Source organism: Sander vitreus, chromosome 8, assembly GCF_031162955.1.
Source record: "Sander vitreus isolate 19-12246 chromosome 8, sanVit1, whole genome shotgun sequence".
In the NCBI taxonomy this organism is placed as follows: Eukaryota; Metazoa; Chordata; class Actinopteri; order Perciformes; family Percidae; genus Sander; species Sander vitreus.
This window is the reverse complement of record NC_135862.1, coordinates 18,698,596-18,715,978: the sequence shown is the minus strand read 5'-3', so window position 1 is coordinate 18,715,978 and position 17,383 is coordinate 18,698,596. Positions and strand designations below refer to the sequence as shown.

The window sequence follows — 17,383 nt, the reverse complement described above, 5'->3', positions numbered from 1 at the left end:
CAATGGCAGAATAAGCTGTCTGGCATTGGCAGAGAAGATTTGGCACATTTTTTATGGCTGCAACCCACATACTCAGCGCTGCTGCTCATCCCATAAATGCATGTTCCTTACAAATGGGGCACCATTTGAAAGGGAACTAAACAGGCTTTCCAACGGTATAAGATTAATTGCCAAAAATCATTGTTACCACAGAGAAATAATCTACCAAACACAAATTTCCTTACTTTTTGTGCTAAGTTCATTCGGACTTTAAACCTTTGGTTGGAAAAAAAGCAATTGGAAAACGTCACCTAGAGTTCTGTAAATTGTAATGGGTGTTTTCTCCATTTTCTGGCATTTTGTAGACAAAATGACAAAAAGCATCTTTTGATTAACTAATTGATAAGGTAAATAATTATAAATTGCAGCCCTATTCCATAGAAAAGCTCCAAAAACCAGGTGAGGGGTGTGTGGGGGGAGGGGGGTCCAGAGGCATACCCCGCTCTGAGAATTTTTGGCTGTGAAAGCCCAAATTTGGTGGCCTCTGGCACATTCTAATGCCACTATTACATCATATACTAATTTGAACTACTAAACTAAACTAATTGCATATTTTAATTTGCCTACCTTTTCCTCATGAGATGAGATAGTTCTGTTACTTTGACAACATTCCCTGTTTCAGTGTTTGTTTGTAGTGCGTCTTAGAGATGGCTTTGCTGTAAAAAGATGCAAATAAAGATGTAGCGCTTTCAGAGCAACTTGACTATTGTGTAGTATAGTAATATCAGTTTAACGTGGTATATTAAAGATATTTCTATTGGACAAAGGGAGCCTCACCTATATCTCACCCTCTAACCAAGACACATGTCCTGCTGCATTGCATCATGGTCTAATAACAGTGGTGTGGGTGGAGAAAGATCAGGAGGCATCTCCGCTTGTTTTATTATACAGTTTCCTCTGTTGTTGAACTGTATGCTATTAGACTAAGGAGAATATGAGATAAATTAATAACTATAAAAAGCAACATATAGAAAAATAGAAAATTGTCAATTTCTTACCAAAACCACGTAAAATCCTGCTTTCCAACGTTCAAATGTGGAGTCTGGAATTTACAATAAACACATGAACGCAGCACTGATCTCGTTCCTAGACACTGGCGCTACGTCACGGGGCTCCTTGAAGTACTTCGGAATTTTAACACGAGGAGCCGTTGCTCCAAAATGTATTATCATGTATTACAAATACAAAAGTGGTGGGGTTTTTTTTATAAATCTGAGACAAAAGTAATGAAAAATTAAAAGTGAAAGGTTAACTTATGAAACGTGTAACGTTACATGAACCTCAGCCAATAGGCTTCAGATGCGTCGTCTCCTCCCATAACGCCTCTCTCTCGGCAGTATGGCCGCCGTCCTGTAATCGTTGGTGTGTGTGGATATAAAGATTATAGTTTTACACTTTCAAACAATGTCGGCCGTACTTTTCCTTAAAAAGTCGTTGAGCAAACTGCCACCGAGTGTCGCTCGGCAGGTGGTTGGCTGTTGTTATCACACCGAGAAAGGTGTTTACGGATACCGACCCAAACTGACCGAGAGCAACCACAAGTTAAGCGACCGCATCGCAGCACTGAATCAAGGTCAGTATGGGGTTAATTTACTGTGTGCACAATTTAACATCACCCGATAAGAAGAGGAGGAACTGAAGTAACGCTACTGACTAAGAGACGTGCATTGATTCTATTTTATAGCGTTATTTTATTCCAGTATTATGTGTGTAAAATATTATTCCATTTAAATTGACACTTGTCTTGATTTATAGAGGATGGTTGTTGCAATTAACGTTAGCCGAAGTTGACATTACACCCAATGGCTGAGTGTAATGTGTTGTCTTGCAGATCATGGTCTTGCCCGTCTGGTTGAGGCATACAGAGCACATGGACACAAAGCTGCTAAAATTAACCCCTTACTACCCCAACAGCCTGTTGCTCACAGCGTCCCGGAGATAAACATGCTGACTGGCACCATCACAGGACCACTCAACACCTCAGGTAACTGTTACATTACAGCTGTGGATGGAGACCTACAGAAAGCATGCAGAAGTTGGGATAATGACAATCTCTCCTCCTTGTTACCTTGTTTTATTACTTGTATACATGCAACATTTTGTCATTATTATATTTATTCACATTTTCTCATGCTTTGCAGGGTAAACGTCACTGATAGTGATTCATTGATTGTGGTAGAAGTTTAGATCCTTTTAATCCAGTTAAGGTAGCAATACAACAATGTAAAAATATTCCCATACAAGTACAATGTATATATTCAAAATCAGTTAGTTAGTAAAAGTATGTAAGTATCAGCAAAATAAAGTTTTAAAAAGCTGTGCTTTATTATTTGTTTAATATTACTGATGCAGTCATGTATAAGTAGCTGGTCAAGGTGGAGCTAATTTTAACTATTTTATAGAAAGTTTGGCAGTTGTTACAATATATCATATTTTGTCATTTGTATGTAAAATAATTGTAAAATAATACACCTGTCCAATAAATGTAGAGGAGTAAAAAGTACAATATTCCCTTAAGTGTAGTGGAGTACAACTTTTAAAGTAGCGTTATATTAAAGCATTCAAGTAATGTACAAGTATGTCAAAATTGTACTTAATTACAGTACTTGAGTACATTTACTTAGTTACATTCCACCACAGTTAATTGTAATGTAGGCCTGTTGCCAAGTGAAAACTGAAAGTAACTGAAAGAACACATTTACAAAAACCTGGTAAACGTTTTAAAACAGTTTATTCTTCTGTCTTTTCTAATGTTAAATTATCTGAGTATTTGGCGAAGTGCTATACAAAGTACTGTGATTTTATTTAGTTGTACATTTTATTGTTTTATAAACCTAAGGATGGAAATGGTTGGAGGATGGTGTTACCTTTTAGCTCAGGTTAAAATAAAAATTTGAAAAAGTCAGCTAGTTAATTGCATTCACCAGTTACACCATGTATAGAATAGTCCTTTATTAGATAAGATTAGAATAAAGACTGTGGCGCTCTCAGTCCTGAGGAGTAAAACATGAAAATCAACAAACATGAAAAACAGCGCTCCCCTCTGATCACTTGTCGGTGTTATCACGGCTCATTCAATGTGCTTCTGCAGGTCTACGGCACATTGGCAAAGCGGAGGCTTCAGTGGAAGAGGTTCAGGCCTACCTGGAAGAAGCCTACTGTGGCCACCTGTCAGTGGAGACCAGCCAGCTCAGCAGCCTCGACGAGAGGGAGTGGTTTGCTGACCGCTTTGAGGAACTCAGGAAAAATAATTTCTCCACAGAGGAGAGGAGGCAGCTGGCCAAGATCATGCTGGAATCTCAGGTAGGTCCAAGAAGAAAGAGGAGGGTGCAAAAAATGTACTGTATTATTTGACAGATCTTATCATTTTTTCAAAAATCTGTTTCTTAACTTTTTCTTTCCCCACCTGTAGGAATTTGACCACTTCTTGGCTACCAAGTTTGCTACTGTGAAACGTTATGGAGGAGAAGGAGCAGAGAGCATGATGGCCTTCTTCTACGAGCTTTTCCACCAGTTGGCCCACAGCGGAGTCACTGACATTGTCATCGGCATGCCCCACAGAGGCCGACTTAACCTTCTGACAGGCCTGCTGAAGTTCCCACCAGAGGTTAATTAGTCTTACACAGCCACATTTGATGAGACGTGTACTTTAGCTAAATTATCTGTGACCTGACAAGATTAGATTGTTTATGTTGCATGACTGTAATCAGCAGCAGAAGTAAACAGAAAGTCACAGCCAGCTGACAAATTAACAATGGTAAGATAACATCAACCCACACTGTTCTTCCATCATTTTTTTTCTCTCCAGCTCATGTTCCGTAAGATGCGTGGCCTCAGCGAGTTCCCCGACACCTCGTCTGCCATCGGTGACGTTCTCTCCCACCTCACCTCCTCGGTGGAGCTGGAGTTTGGAGCTGGACACCCTCTTCATGTGACCATGCTGCCCAACCCATCTCACCTCGAGGCGATCAACCCCGTGGCTCTTGGCAAAACCAGAGCCAGGCAGCAGCTCAGGCAGGAAGGAGACTATTCACCTGAAGACAACGCCCAGCCGGGGGACCAAGTCGTCTGTCTGCAGGTACACAAAAACTAATACACACATGCAGTCAATAGGTTTAACTTTACAAGAAGAGGAAGAACAACTTAATACCTTGCCTTTTATTTAATAGTAACGCAGGAGAGACTAAAAACATGGGGAGAGACAGGATTATGACATGTAATACAGGTTATACAATAAATTATACATTCCCCTGTAATTTGAAATTAATTGATAAATCAAAACAAATTGTAATGAAATGTGTTGGGCTATTGTATTCATTTTGGGTTTTGGAGTTTCATAAAACATATTTGTTGTTATTGTGATTACATCTTTATCACTCATTACTACAGGGCAAAGCAAATGTATCCAGTTACACTATGTCAGTGATCAGCCCATGTTAAGGAAAAACTCAGGAGCTGCTTAACTTCTGGATACATGAAGGTTCAAGAGAATTAACGTCTTACACATAAGCCTTTATTGATGTTGATCGAGGAGAGATTAAGGTAGACGGTACAGTTTAAACACAATGTGTTATTGGCAGTGTCGTCCTCAACTCTGAGGTTCTGTTCCTTTTGGCTGATGCAAATATCCTTAGCACAAGCTGTCAAGTTTGTGTTTATACCAAGAAATTGATGGCGCCAAAACAAAAGATGGTCACCTTTAGCCTAGTTCTGGGATGTATGCCAAACTGTGGCAGGCCCCTTTACGCGGTTTCCACCGACCTCCAAAAGGAGACAGTCCTGGAACAAAACATTCCCTTATCATACAGCTGTCTAGACTCTGAGGCTGTAGAGACACAAACGTATTCATACATGAAGAGGTGTAGTTATTAAAGACTGGCCGAATGGTGTTGTCTCCTGACCTGTGACCTATGAATAACCTAATGTGTCTAAGCTTTGCCTTTGTCTCATCTTATCATGGTATATCTGGAAATTCCACCACAGCCCATGCATTCATATATATAAATATATATCACTGCATATAAATTATTCTTATTCTTCTTTTCTATCTGCAGTAATTAGCCGCCCAAAAGGAGCCATTATTTTTTTCTTAGTTTCTCCAGTCTTTAAATCCCCTCCATTTTACTCTCCATCGAAACTTTTGACTATTATTTTTTTAAAGATTACTTTTTGGGCATTTTTAGGCCTTTATTGACAGGACAGCTGAAGAAATGAAAGGGGAGAGAGAAAGGGAAATGACATGCAGCAAAGGGCCGCAGGTCGGAGTCGAACCCCGGGCCCACTGCGTCGAGGAGCACACCTCTACATATGGGCGCCCGCTCTACCAACTGAGCTATCTGGGTGCCCACATGTGACCATTTTTAAAGCGTTATTTCTCAATAACCAATATACTTACTAGAATGAAAACAATTGCCACTGTTGCCTACAACATGTGCATCTCCAATAATAGACATCTAAATGTCTTCTTTACTCTTCTATTCTGATTCAGGGTTCAGACTTAGCAGGAGGTAATGACACTTAACCTCTCTGGGCCTTGTTAAAGAAGTCATTATCAATCTGTCCTGCAGTTTTACTAAAAGCTCAGGACAATCTCTGTTGTCTTCTCCACAGGTCCATGGTGATGGTGCTTTTCCTGGCCAAGGGATTGTTCCAGAAACGTTGACCCTTTCAAACCTCCCTCACTACAGAGTCGGTGGGAGCATCCATCTCATTGTGAACAACCAAGTGGGTTACACCACTCCATCCGAGAGAGCGAGATCCTCTTTGTACTGTAGTGATGTTGGTCAGTGAAACATATCAAAATAATTATATATATATATAAAATCAAGCATAGACATCTCTGTCAAATCATATTTGAAAGTATATTTGAAAGTATTTGAAAAGGTGAAACCTATTTGAATTGTCCAAGTGTGGTACGAAATATGTTTTTTTTTTTAAATATTACTTGACACAAGTCATGTATCCTGTTTATAATCCGAAAGTTATGGTCAAATTTGTTACACAGGTAAGATGGTGAACTGTGCTGTGATCCACGTAAACGGTGATGATGCAGAGGAGGTGCTGCGGGCCACTCGGCTGGCTGTGGACTACCAGAGGCTTTTTAGGAAAGACGTCATCGTAGACCTGATCTGCTACCGTCAGTGGGGCCACAACGAGCTGGACGAGCCTTTCTTCACCAACCCAGCCATGTACAAGATCATCCGGTCAGTTATATTCACCTTGTTTACTTTGTATCACAACGCATTTTCACTTTAAAAGTTACTGTAGCATAGACAGCATATTTCTCAGGGTTCTTTAGCACATGATAAAACTCTCGACTGCACACTCGCACACATCCTACGCCCTAAGTTATTCCTTAAAAGAGTTACTTGTGTAACACATTTTAGTTTAAAGAACATCTTAAAAATACATTTAAAAAACAAAAATCTCCCGATGCACAGCAGGAAGTCAACTTGGCGAGCCGCGGAAACCCTGCAAGCGGAGCCCATGGGAACAGTACCATTGGAAGTTGCATCTTGACGTACATAAGAAATTGCTTTGAGTGTCTTTAAATTCCATTTGGAGATTTCAAGATTTTTTCCAAAATAGAGTTAAACCAAAAAAGTTTGTTTGCCTGAAGCAATTCGGAATCATTTGTATAGCTTAAAAACAGACATATTGTGTAATATACTGGTGAATGACACAGACATTGTCACATTGTTGCATCCTCACAGATCCCGTAAGAGCGTCCCTGACTACTACTCAGACCAGCTGATCTCTGAGGGTCTGATGACCGATGTCGAGCGTGATGCGATCAAGTCCCAACACTACGGCATGCTCAACGACAAGCTGTCTAACATGACCCTGTACAGCCCTCCACCCACCAACCTGCAGGGCCGCTGGGGGGATCTGGTGGAACCCCAGGCCAGAGTCACCACGTGGGACACAGGTGTCCCCATTACCCTGCTGCAGTTTGTAGGAGCAAAATCTGTGGCCATCCCTGAGCAAATCCAGCTGCACAGACACCTTGGAAAGACCCATGTACAGGTGGACCATCGTCTCTGTAATTTCTATTGGATTGTCTGTTGTTGACATGGCAGCAGCTAGATGATGTTTTCCTCCTGTGTGAACTCAGGCTCGGTTAAACAAGTTGGAAGAAGGGACCAAACTGGACTGGTCCACAGCAGAGGCCTTGGCTTTCGGCTCTCTCCTCTCCCAAGGTCAGTGTTAAGCAGAAAATACTGTACACCAGATCAAATATAAGAATCTTGGAATATTTATTTATGATTGCTTATTTATTATTGCTGTCAAGAAATGGATTTGTAGATTTAAAATGATTGTGGTTACAGGCTTTAATATTCGAATCAGCGGACAGGATGTTGGAAGAGGCACGTTCAGTCAGCGACATGCCATGGTGGTGTGTCAAGACACTAATGACATGTACATCCCTCTGAACCACATCAGCCCGCAGCAGACAGGCTTCCTGGAGGTAAAATTCGTATAAAACATCAGTGTGAACACAATCTGTTTAAAGCATGACATATTCATATCCTTAATTCTTAAATTAAAGCTGCAAGCAGCGTTGGACGGGCCCTCACACCTTTGTGCACGTCGGGGTTACCGACAGACGCCGCTCCTTTCTGCCGTGCATTTGCGTGACCGTCGGACACCGCAAACCGTCACCAATGAAAAAAGGAACTCTCTGCTGAGTTCAGTGATACCTCACACAAGAGTCTATGAGAAATGGGTCTTTAGTTATGAAAGGGGCGTGGCTAAAGCATAGGAAAACAACCAATGAAAAAGGAACTCTCTGCTGAGTTCAATGATACCTCACACAAGACTCTGTCAAACGGTTCATGAGTTGTGAAAGGGGGCGTGGCCAACGTGTAGGGGCATGGTCAAAATGCAGGGGGCGGCTCAATATTACATTTAGACCACACATTGTAAATTTCATGTAAATCAGATGATGTTTGTCATATAAGGCTGATTTCCTGTTGCCAGCAGGGGGTGCTATGACTACGAGTCAATATTGGTCTGTAGATGTCCTCAGGCCTGGACCCTTGTCAATCACGGGAAATTTTGAGCAGATTGGACAATGTACACTGGAGTTAGAACAACTTCATCGATAAATGCTCAAAATGGCCGCCACGCCCACACTGTTTGATGAAAAGTCTTGCTTTTAATAACTTCTCATCTTTATGGTCTTAAGATGGCACGGACCAAATTTGAAGTTGAGTGGATGACATCTCTAGGACGGAGTTCGTTAAAATATGACGCGTGGAAATGGCCAAAAATGCACTAATTACGCACGGTCAATTCAAAATGGCGTACTTACTGTTGAGTTTAGGGCGGGGCTCCAGGAGGCTTTTATGTACGTCTTGCCATGATACATACAGTATGTGTGCCGATTTTCATTAGTCTACCTGAAACGTACAGCAGGAGCTCAATTTTTGAAGTTTTGTAGGGGGCGCTAGCGAGCCATTTTTGCACGTCTATTTCTGAAACCCTTAAAATATAAAGTTTTCCACCAGGCCCGATGCATAGGCAAATTCAGGTGAATTTTTGAGCATGTTTAGGCCCTCAAAAAGGCGATTCATTTGTTGGAATATTAATTCCTTCAATTTTAATATGGCCTTCGCCGACGTTCTCGGGGCCCTAATAATATCAAACAATTTTCATCCTTTTCTGTTTCATATTATGGTGTGTGGGTGTGTAGGTGTGTAACAGCCCACTGTCTGAGGAGGCGGTGCTTGGATTTGAATATGGTATGAGTATCGCACAGCCGAAGCTCCTTCCCATCTGGGAGGCTCAGTTTGGAGATTTCTTCAACGGAGCGCAGATCATCTTTGATGCCTTCCTCACTGGAGGTACATTCTGACTACACTTGTGCTATCAACAGATTAACAATTACTCTTATCATCATATTTCTGGATTTCTGAAATTTCTTCACACATCAGATATGAAACTGCTGTGTCCCCAGGTGAAGCCAAGTGGCTGTTACAGAGTGGGATGGTGATCCTGCTGCCTCACGGCTATGATGGAGCCGGACCCGAACACTCATCCTGCCGTATGGAGCGCTTCCTCCAGGTCTGTGGGACTGAAATGTAAAGCCAGTCAACATGATAGCCATGTCAACATCCCAGTTGTAATTAGAACTGGGAGACGATGTGTCAGTCTTGGCACTTGCGCTATGCAGTTTCAGCAATTTCTTCGCTGTTTTCTCGCTTTTTGCTCGCAGGTTTCTCTATAGAGCTCCACCTACAGCTTCAGAATAGATATTTGGCAACACTGTCATAAAAACTCGTTGGCAACTCTCCCCCTCCCATCTTCTCCCTCTGGTCATGTGCATTTGTTTTCAAAGAAGCCGGCGAACGCACGGAGCCGTGTCCACTGAGGTTTTTCTCGAAATATTACCCTTCTCTCCCGGGTCCGTAACATTATTCTTTTTTCCTACAATGGCCTTAGAACACTGTCGGAGCAGAAGCAACTTGCATTTGCCAACATCAAGCTGACAAGAAACTCTGTGGCAGATAAAGTTTCTGATCAAAGATACTTACAAGTGCAACAGCAAGAACGCCAGGTCAGCATCGGATTTGCAGGCTTCTGTTTGTCTCAGTTCTCGCCATTCTGAATATGCAGGTCCGATGTTTACTCGTATCTGACTCCTCACTCTCTCAGTCTGCCGTTTCCTGTTTCTCTGTTCCACCGACAATGCTTTCCTAGCTTTCTGCTTCTTTTTTGCCGGCTCAGCCATGACAATAGTGTGAAAAACTCCATCGCTACCTTGTTGTTATAGCTAGCCGGTTCCTGGATGCAGGCGTGTAGCGGCGTGTATGTGTGCAGTGCCGTGAAGCAATTTGTTACATTGCGAGACCTGATATCACGCGATACTCGCTGAGGCCGGGGGCTCGCCGGCCCAAAGTTGCAAGGGTGGTTTTTCCGCTCACAGGCGCTAGGGGGAAGCGAGATGACCACCATTCAACCCAAAAAACAGTCATATAACCATTCCAATGATTCCGAAGCTGTTCAGTTATGGTAAATTAAGCTAAAAAACTGCATAGTTCCCCTTTTAATATTACGTTACTGCCTGAAAATCAAACATGGACGCCTCAGGTCAGACAAAGTCTGTTGTTTAAGGTAGTTAAATCTAAATGTAATGGATATAGTGCTATGTTGTCAACACACAGTATTTCACTCACACAACTACTATGCCACTAACCGGTGTAATCAATAACAAATCAACAGAGCTAATGTCTCTTCATTGTCCATTAGCAATCAGCAGACAAAAGACATCAGATGGAGGCTGTGTCTGAAATCACTCTTTACTCCCTCTGTAATAGGCACACTGTAGTTTATTAATTGAGACATTTAAGAATCATCGTCATTTTGCGTCATCACTGACAGCTTTAGTGTCACATGACAGTAATCTTTTGATTTTTGATTAGTTTTTTAAAGCACTGCTCTATCTCTGCCGTTATTTGTTAACTGCTTTACAGATTTATGTTTGGATGTTTCTTACCAGCAGCTTCCTAGTTGGTAATGTGCTTTTACCTGAATTGTAAATGATTGCTAACTTGTCCTGTTTTGTCTCTTAGATGTGTGACAGTAAAGAAGAGGGTGTGGACGGTGACAACGTGAACATGGCTGTGGTCAACCCAACCACTTCTGCTCAGTACTTCCACCTGCTGAGGAGACAGATGATCCGGAACTTCCGCAAACCTCTCATTGTGGTTGGACCCAAGACACTGCTCAGATTTTCTGTAAGCACTGTAGAAACGTATAACATTTCCAACTCCCTTTCACAGACATTTCCATGCTGGTGGCTGAATAATGTGTGTCGTTTTCACAGGGGGCAGCGTCCAGTCTGACTGCAATGATGCCAGGAACATCTTTCAGACCAGTGTTGGGTGATACTTCAGTCACAGCAGAAAGGTAAAGAAGTCACAACCTCTAATAATTAAACATGTATTCTGTAGTGTGTCCTCAATGTGGTGAAATATATTTAAAGAATAATTCAAATTGCAAGGCTTCAGATGTCAATGCAGTGTTCATAGACTACATTTCTTAAACAAGAATTGTGTCATTGGTTGTTTTGAATAGTCCTTTTAGAAAAACCTGCTCCACGTGGAAGACATTTAAAAAAGCATAACTCATACATTAAGCCCACTCAATTTTATGCTATGCAGTGTCCAGAAGGTGGTGCTGTGCTCAGGGAAACATTACTATGCCCTGCTGAAACAGAGGGAGACATCAGCAGCCAACCAAAACACAGCACTCATCCGTGTGGAGGAGCTATGTCCGTTCCCACTGGACGCTCTGCAGCAGGAGCTCAAAAAATACCCCAACGCCAAAGGTACGTGTAGGACCTCCACCTACCATTAGTACGCATACTGACTTTATAAGTAAATGTAAATGGACTGTTTTTATATAGCGCTTTCCTAGTCTTAACAACTACTCAAAGCTTTTACATAGTAGAGGAACCATTCACACAATTTACACACCGATGGCACAGCATCGGGATCAACTCGGGGTTCAGTGTCTTGGATTGGCAGGCACCACTGAGCCACAGCTGCCCATCAAAAGTTCCATCACAACAAAAACAGTTGATTTCAATCCAGTCATTGACGAAAAGTTCATTTCTGTATGTTTTGTTTAGGTTTTTGTATGCACTGCTGTATTACAAGCAAACCACGGCTCGCTTTATGAACAAATTAACATTTTCACAACATTGTTGTTGTGGACATTTCAGCGTGAAATACTTGACTGTGTTTCTCACCATACATTACCATTTCTGGCCTTTACTATGTTTCTTCTTTGGTTTTTAAGTGATGTAGAGGACAAATTAACAGCCACTACAATAATCCCGCAGTAAAAACAAATGTGCTGATTAATTAATTAATTAATGTGTGATTTAGGGCTGCAACTGATGACGGTTTATATAATCAGTTATTTACAATATCAATTAATCTTTCATGTGCCTCAGTTGAGGAAAAAAAAAAATCTTATATTGCACAGGGCAGAAATAAAACCCTAAAATGTAATAAAAAAGCAGATGCAAACTCAGATCTGCTGGAAGATTGTTCCAGATATGAATGTGATGGAGAGAAACTAAAAGCTCCCATGTTATGTTTTAATCCACTTAACTTTGCTTTTTTTGTTTTTGAAATCTACATAGACACCATCACAGTAGTCTGGCCCACTAAAAATACACATGCTGAAAAGTCTTAGGTCTAGGTCTTGCTGAAACATTAGTTGTTGTAGGCTATGTCCTTCAATTCTCGCTATATTTTCATGTTGTGACACATTGTTTTGTAATTGTCCTGATAAGGCACAAATGGTAGACTGGGTAAACCCAGCCCGATCTGCCGGCGATTTGATTTCACCCTGCAGCTCAGGCTGGAAACCTGTACGTTTATCTATCCTGCTTCCGTTACAAATTTGCAGGCTTAATCACAAACTGGCTTATCCACCTGGCGCGCTATTGGCAGGTTTAACACAATGACGATAGAGAAGCGACCAAGCAGCTTTTTTTTTTTTTAAGATACATTTTAAACATCAGAACAGACAAACACACTTGAACAGGAACAACCACCCTCTCGAGGAAAAGAAAGAGAAAAAGTAAACAAAAACAGAAATCACACCTTGCCTAGTCGCCTTCCTCTATTTCTTGTGATTCTGAGGTCATTAGGTCTGATATTTGTGCTGCTGCACCTTTCCATAGGTCTATAGTTGATGATTTGGCCTTGTTAATCCTTGCTGTAGAGTTGTAGCTGTAGTTGTAGTTGTAGCTGTAGATGTCCAGAAAATACGCCAACCACTGTTTTATACAAAGCGAGTGGGGGGGGGGAGCCAGCGTTGAGCTATCATTTTCTTGGTCGCAGTTGAGCCAGCTAGCCAAACTTTCCTCTGTCTCCCAAGCAGATGTAATTTAGAGTCGTTATTAAGTAACAAAACAATCGGATCAGTAGGAATTCGACATCCTATCACATCAGAAATTATTGGTGTTGTTTTATTCCAGAACTCATGCACCTGTTCACGCTCCCAGACCATGTGCAGGAAAGTTCCAGTTTGTTCAGGTTGACAGAACGTGCAATAGGGAGTAGGAATGACTTTAGAGAAGTATCTCTTCTGAGGAGTCCAGTATGTCCTATGACATATGTTGAAGTGGATCTGCTGGTGATTTGGGTTCTTGGAACAGTAGGAAATGTTGTCCCAAACTGTCTCCCAATTAATTACATTCCCCTCAGTGCTCAGCTCTCGCTCCCATTTCTTTACTATTGGGAGTTCGCCTACGGATACTTGCAACAGTTTAGCATAAATCCTGGACACTAATCCTCTCGCAGGAAAATCAACAAGCCATTTAATGATTGGGTGGGTACCAAGCAGCTTTTTGTTTACATTCAACCAGCCGGCCACCGAAGCGCACCACTCCATGGCAGCAACCCATTGATGCCGCTGTTGCTGCTACGTCACCCGAATCGTTGGTCTGATTGGTTGAAGGACTATCCACTTGCATACAGAGTCATTTGAACTACGCCCGTTGATCACGCCTCTTGTGCAGAGAAAATACAGAGCAGACTCCCCCAGACTAATGTTCAATCTTAAAAGATTGAGCTTGGCCTGGTGATAGCCAGACTACACAAATGGTTCTGTCTTGATTCAAAATGAGAAATTACCTTTTTATTGACAACAGAAATAAATTTCTTGGAAGAAAGTGATTTTTCATCAATGCCCTCGATATAGCCATCTAAATTTGACTGTTTGGGCAAAAAAAAAACTATTACAAAAGCAGCTCCTTAAGTGAGTCACAGGAAGTTGAATGCCATTTAGCAGTGTGCGGCAACTTCAATAGTCTGACAGTCGCCACTATTATTACTGAGTTCTCAAGAAAACATTACACACCTCACAAAGAAACCAGAAATCTGTCAAACAAAAATCTAAAGTATGAAGCTTCACCAGACTGGTAGTTACTGCAGGGCTATTGTATCAAGTGTCTCTGTTATTTTGTCCACCCTCTGAAGCTCAATGAGTGTCAATCTAGACTTTGACTGGGATTTTTTCATTTTGTTATGCAAGACTTCCCAAGCCTGAGAAACTAAAGGCTATCAGTGTCGACATCCTTGTCTTTACCCATCATTCTTTGAATTTGTGGGTTGTTAAGTGTATTTACTGAAGAGGATTTTTGCTCTTCTAACGAACTGCAACACAGTTAGGGCACATCAGAAGAGGAGGATGCCGTTTTCACATAGAGAGCTTCTCCCAATAAAGGACCAGTGTGTAGGATTTAGCGGCATTTAGCCCTCTCTAGATCCTGTGTTCGGTTTGTCTGTTTTAGGCTACTGTAAAAAAGATGGCGGTGGAACGTGATGGATTATTTTTATCTTTCGATTATTTTCTCGATTAGTTGTTTGGTCTATAAAATGTCAGAAAATGGTGAAAAATGTCAATCAGTGTTTTCCAAAGCTCAAGATGACATCCTCAAATGTCTTTTGTCCACAACTCAAAGATATTCAGTTTACTGTCAGAAAGGAGTGAAGAAACTAGAAAATATTTGAATTTAAGGTTGGAATCAGAGAATTTGACTCAAACGGATTAATCAATTATCAAAATAGTTGGCGATCAATTTAATAGTTGCAGCTCTAGTTTAGATATGAGGGGCTTACGCTAAGATAATGAAACCATGAATATTATGAATTATTTTATTATGAATATTTTCCATTTCTGCCAATAGATCCCTCCTAATCGTACACACTGCTCCTTTAACTTTTACCAGCACAACAGTGCATGTACTTACATCACTGTAGGTGCCGATATACTTGCTTTTAACTATGCGTTCGCGTACGTAAGATGGCTGCCACGCGTATCCTGCGTTTCTTTGAAGCGCAGTTTGTGCACGTCTTCAGAAATTAACGCTATGCGTTCGCAAGATGCAATTCAGCACATGAACGTGGGGGCAGCATATCATCTGACAGGAGGGTCAGCCGCTCCAGCCAAGGAATACCTTCCGGTGTCGGCCAGGGATGATATGGCCCTGATCTGCCCCCTAGTGGATATAAAATCTGTCTAAAAATCGTCAGTGCTGTTCAGCCCTCCCCGTTCAGTCAAATAGTTTGCCTCTCAAATTTGAGTCTGAATTTTTCTTCAGCTAATTGGAAATGGTGTTTGGCAAAGGCAGCCAAAAACTAAAATAGAAGAGCTCCAACACAAATATTTACATTGTCAATGAATCTGCTGATTATGTTTAGGATCAATCAATACTTTGGTTTCTGAAATGTTCAAAAGTAGTGAAAACGACCATCACAATTTACCAGCATCCAAGGTGACATATTATATTGTCGGACTAGCTGTCCAACAACCAAGGATATTCAAATTTACTATAAGAGACTCAGAAAACCAGCAATATTCATATATGAGAAGCTGGAACGATTAATCGATTATCAAAATTGTTGCGGATTATTTTTCTGTAAAACAACAAATCAACAAAACAGCTAATATATACATTTGCTATACAAATTAAGCTGCCTAATAATTCCAGCTTCAAATTTTTCTTAAAGAATTATGCTACATCCTTTTTTATTATTTATGATCCCCGTCAAGACAAATGAAGTTTTAGTTATTTGCGTTATTACAAATGTCATCGAAAAGTGACATTTAAAAGGTTCAGGTTTCACTTTGGCTCTCTATTTCATTGTTCTCACCTCCACAAACACACTGAAGCAAATCCAGTTTCAGTTGGATCTAGATAAAACCTTCTGTGGTCAAAGGGCAAAAGACAAAAACTCCCTAAACTACACAAACAAGTCAAAACACTGTGTCCTCTTTTACTTTCAATGTGATTAATGTTTCAAAAAATTCCCTGACAGAGTTTATTTGGAGTCAGGAGGAGCCCCAGAACATGGGTCCCTGGTCTTTTGTAGCACCCAGGTTTGAGAAGCAGCTGGCCTGCAAGGTGAGTAGTGTTTCAAATAATATAATCTACAATATGAAGCCTAATGGTTCTGAAATGAATTGTTAATATTACACATACTAGAGCGTCTCTTCTATCTTTCTCAGCTTCGATTAGTGAGCCGACCTGCTCTGCCCGCCCCTGCTGTCGGTATCGGGACTCTCCATCACCAGCAGCAGGAGGCCATCCTCACCGCTACCTTCTCCTAAGACTCAACAAGACTGGGAACTAAAATAACCAGTAAACTAGCACCACACTACATGCTGGTATTTGCTGTGGTCCATTGTTGCTAAATGTGCTACAAGGCAGATACACGGTACCTTTTGGACAATGTGAATGTTGCGTTTAAAAAAACACCCACCCACAAGCAGTGTGCAATACTGCACATACAGGGCCACAAGTAACGATTAATAATATAACAAGGAAATTTAAAGGAAGTGTTGAAGAGAACCGTGTTAATTTTAGTTGTTTAATTTTATTATCACAGTCAAACAGGTTTTAATTATCATGTTTATGGTTTGAAAGAAATGCCTGAATTCATGTCTGCTTGTTTCTAAAGTTTTCCCCCCTCTCTCTTATTTACTATGCCTGTATTTTGTGTGTTCAGTGGCAAGGCACAGTGGCAAGAAGGAGGACAACTGTAAATCGAGGCCTTAGAGACCATGTTTACAATGTGATGGAAGTAAAGATGCACGGTTAGCTGACCATCGTATTTGTAGCACTGGGGATTGCATCTTAACCTGTGTTAAACTGGTTCGAGCTCCATGTTTTAGGAATCAAAACTGTCGCCTGATGCATTCAGTCTGCACAAGTTTTCTATTTCTTTTTTTACTGTTCTGAACAGAAAATATCAGTATAGGTTGTTAGAAATATCCGTGAAATATTTATGCAAGAACAGGGAGTACTTGAACTGGATTTCTGAAAAGACAAAAAATATGTCTAGATTTTGACTGTTGAATGGTTATCCAACCTCGAGTTAGATGTATTTGAACATTTTATGATACAAATTTAAGCTAAGAAGTACTTGATTATTATGTAATCATGGTTCAAACTTAAGACTTTTTCAATTAAAAAATAAAAGGCATTAAAGGGCTAATGTAAATAAAGCAAATCAGATGGATTTTAAATGGTATTTTCAAATAAATATATTTTCACGTCATGTTTCTTTTCTCCTAATCTCATGCTTATATAAATGCCTGTTAAGTTTGACTTCATGTAATATGAAAATAGGTTATTATTTATATATATTTATATTGTGTTTGTATTCCCCACAGTCTTTCTTGTCAAAACCTGGACAATCATCAGGGAATTCTCCCAGTGCTCCCTGTAGCCAGTCCAGACTTGAGACCCAGTGGACATACATGCACATTTTATACGAACATCTACAAGGCTACAAAAACGCAAAAACATGTAGGAAAG

The 17,383-nt window shown here is 40.8% G+C and overlaps 1 protein-coding gene across 2 annotated transcripts; it reads left to right on the top strand.

The window, feature by feature from the left end:
* Positions 1 to 1,341: 1,341 nt before the first annotated feature.
* dhtkd1 (dehydrogenase E1 and transketolase domain containing 1) lies at positions 1,342 to 17,123 on the top strand. Of its 2 annotated transcripts, XM_078257315.1 has the most exons (18): positions 1,342 to 1,612; positions 1,871 to 2,023; positions 3,131 to 3,342; positions 3,452 to 3,646; positions 3,848 to 4,117; positions 5,650 to 5,821; positions 6,044 to 6,242; positions 6,753 to 7,065; positions 7,154 to 7,238; positions 7,368 to 7,507; positions 8,735 to 8,885; positions 8,999 to 9,105; positions 10,614 to 10,778; positions 10,868 to 10,950; positions 11,205 to 11,371; positions 15,882 to 15,967; positions 16,072 to 16,204; positions 16,572 to 17,123. In XM_078257315.1, the coding sequence occupies exons 1-17, from the start codon at positions 1,444 to 1,446 to the stop codon at positions 16,171 to 16,173; spliced, it is 2,769 nt and encodes a 922-aa protein (XP_078113441.1). In that variant the 5' UTR covers positions 1,342 to 1,443; the 3' UTR covers positions 16,174 to 16,204; positions 16,572 to 17,123. The 2 variants fall into 2 exon arrangements, with proteins under 2 accessions (XP_078113441.1, XP_078113440.1); XM_078257314.1 differs by having other exon boundaries at positions 16,072 to 17,123.
* Positions 17,124 to 17,383: the final 260 nt, after the last annotated feature.

Bases quoted from the DNA above. Each gene is read 5' to 3' on its own strand.
- dhtkd1 (XM_078257315.1), top strand. From the start codon at position 1,444: ATGTCGGCCGTACTTTTCCTTAAAAAGTCGTTGAGCAAACTGCCACCG. The intron at 1,613-1,870 runs GTCAGTATGGGG...GTTGTCTTGCAG, and splicing joins CATCGCAGCACTGAATCAAG to ATCATGGTCTTGCCCGTCTG. The intron at 5,822-6,043 runs GTCAGTGAAACA...TTTGTTACACAG, and splicing joins TTTGTACTGTAGTGATGTTG to GTAAGATGGTGAACTGTGCT.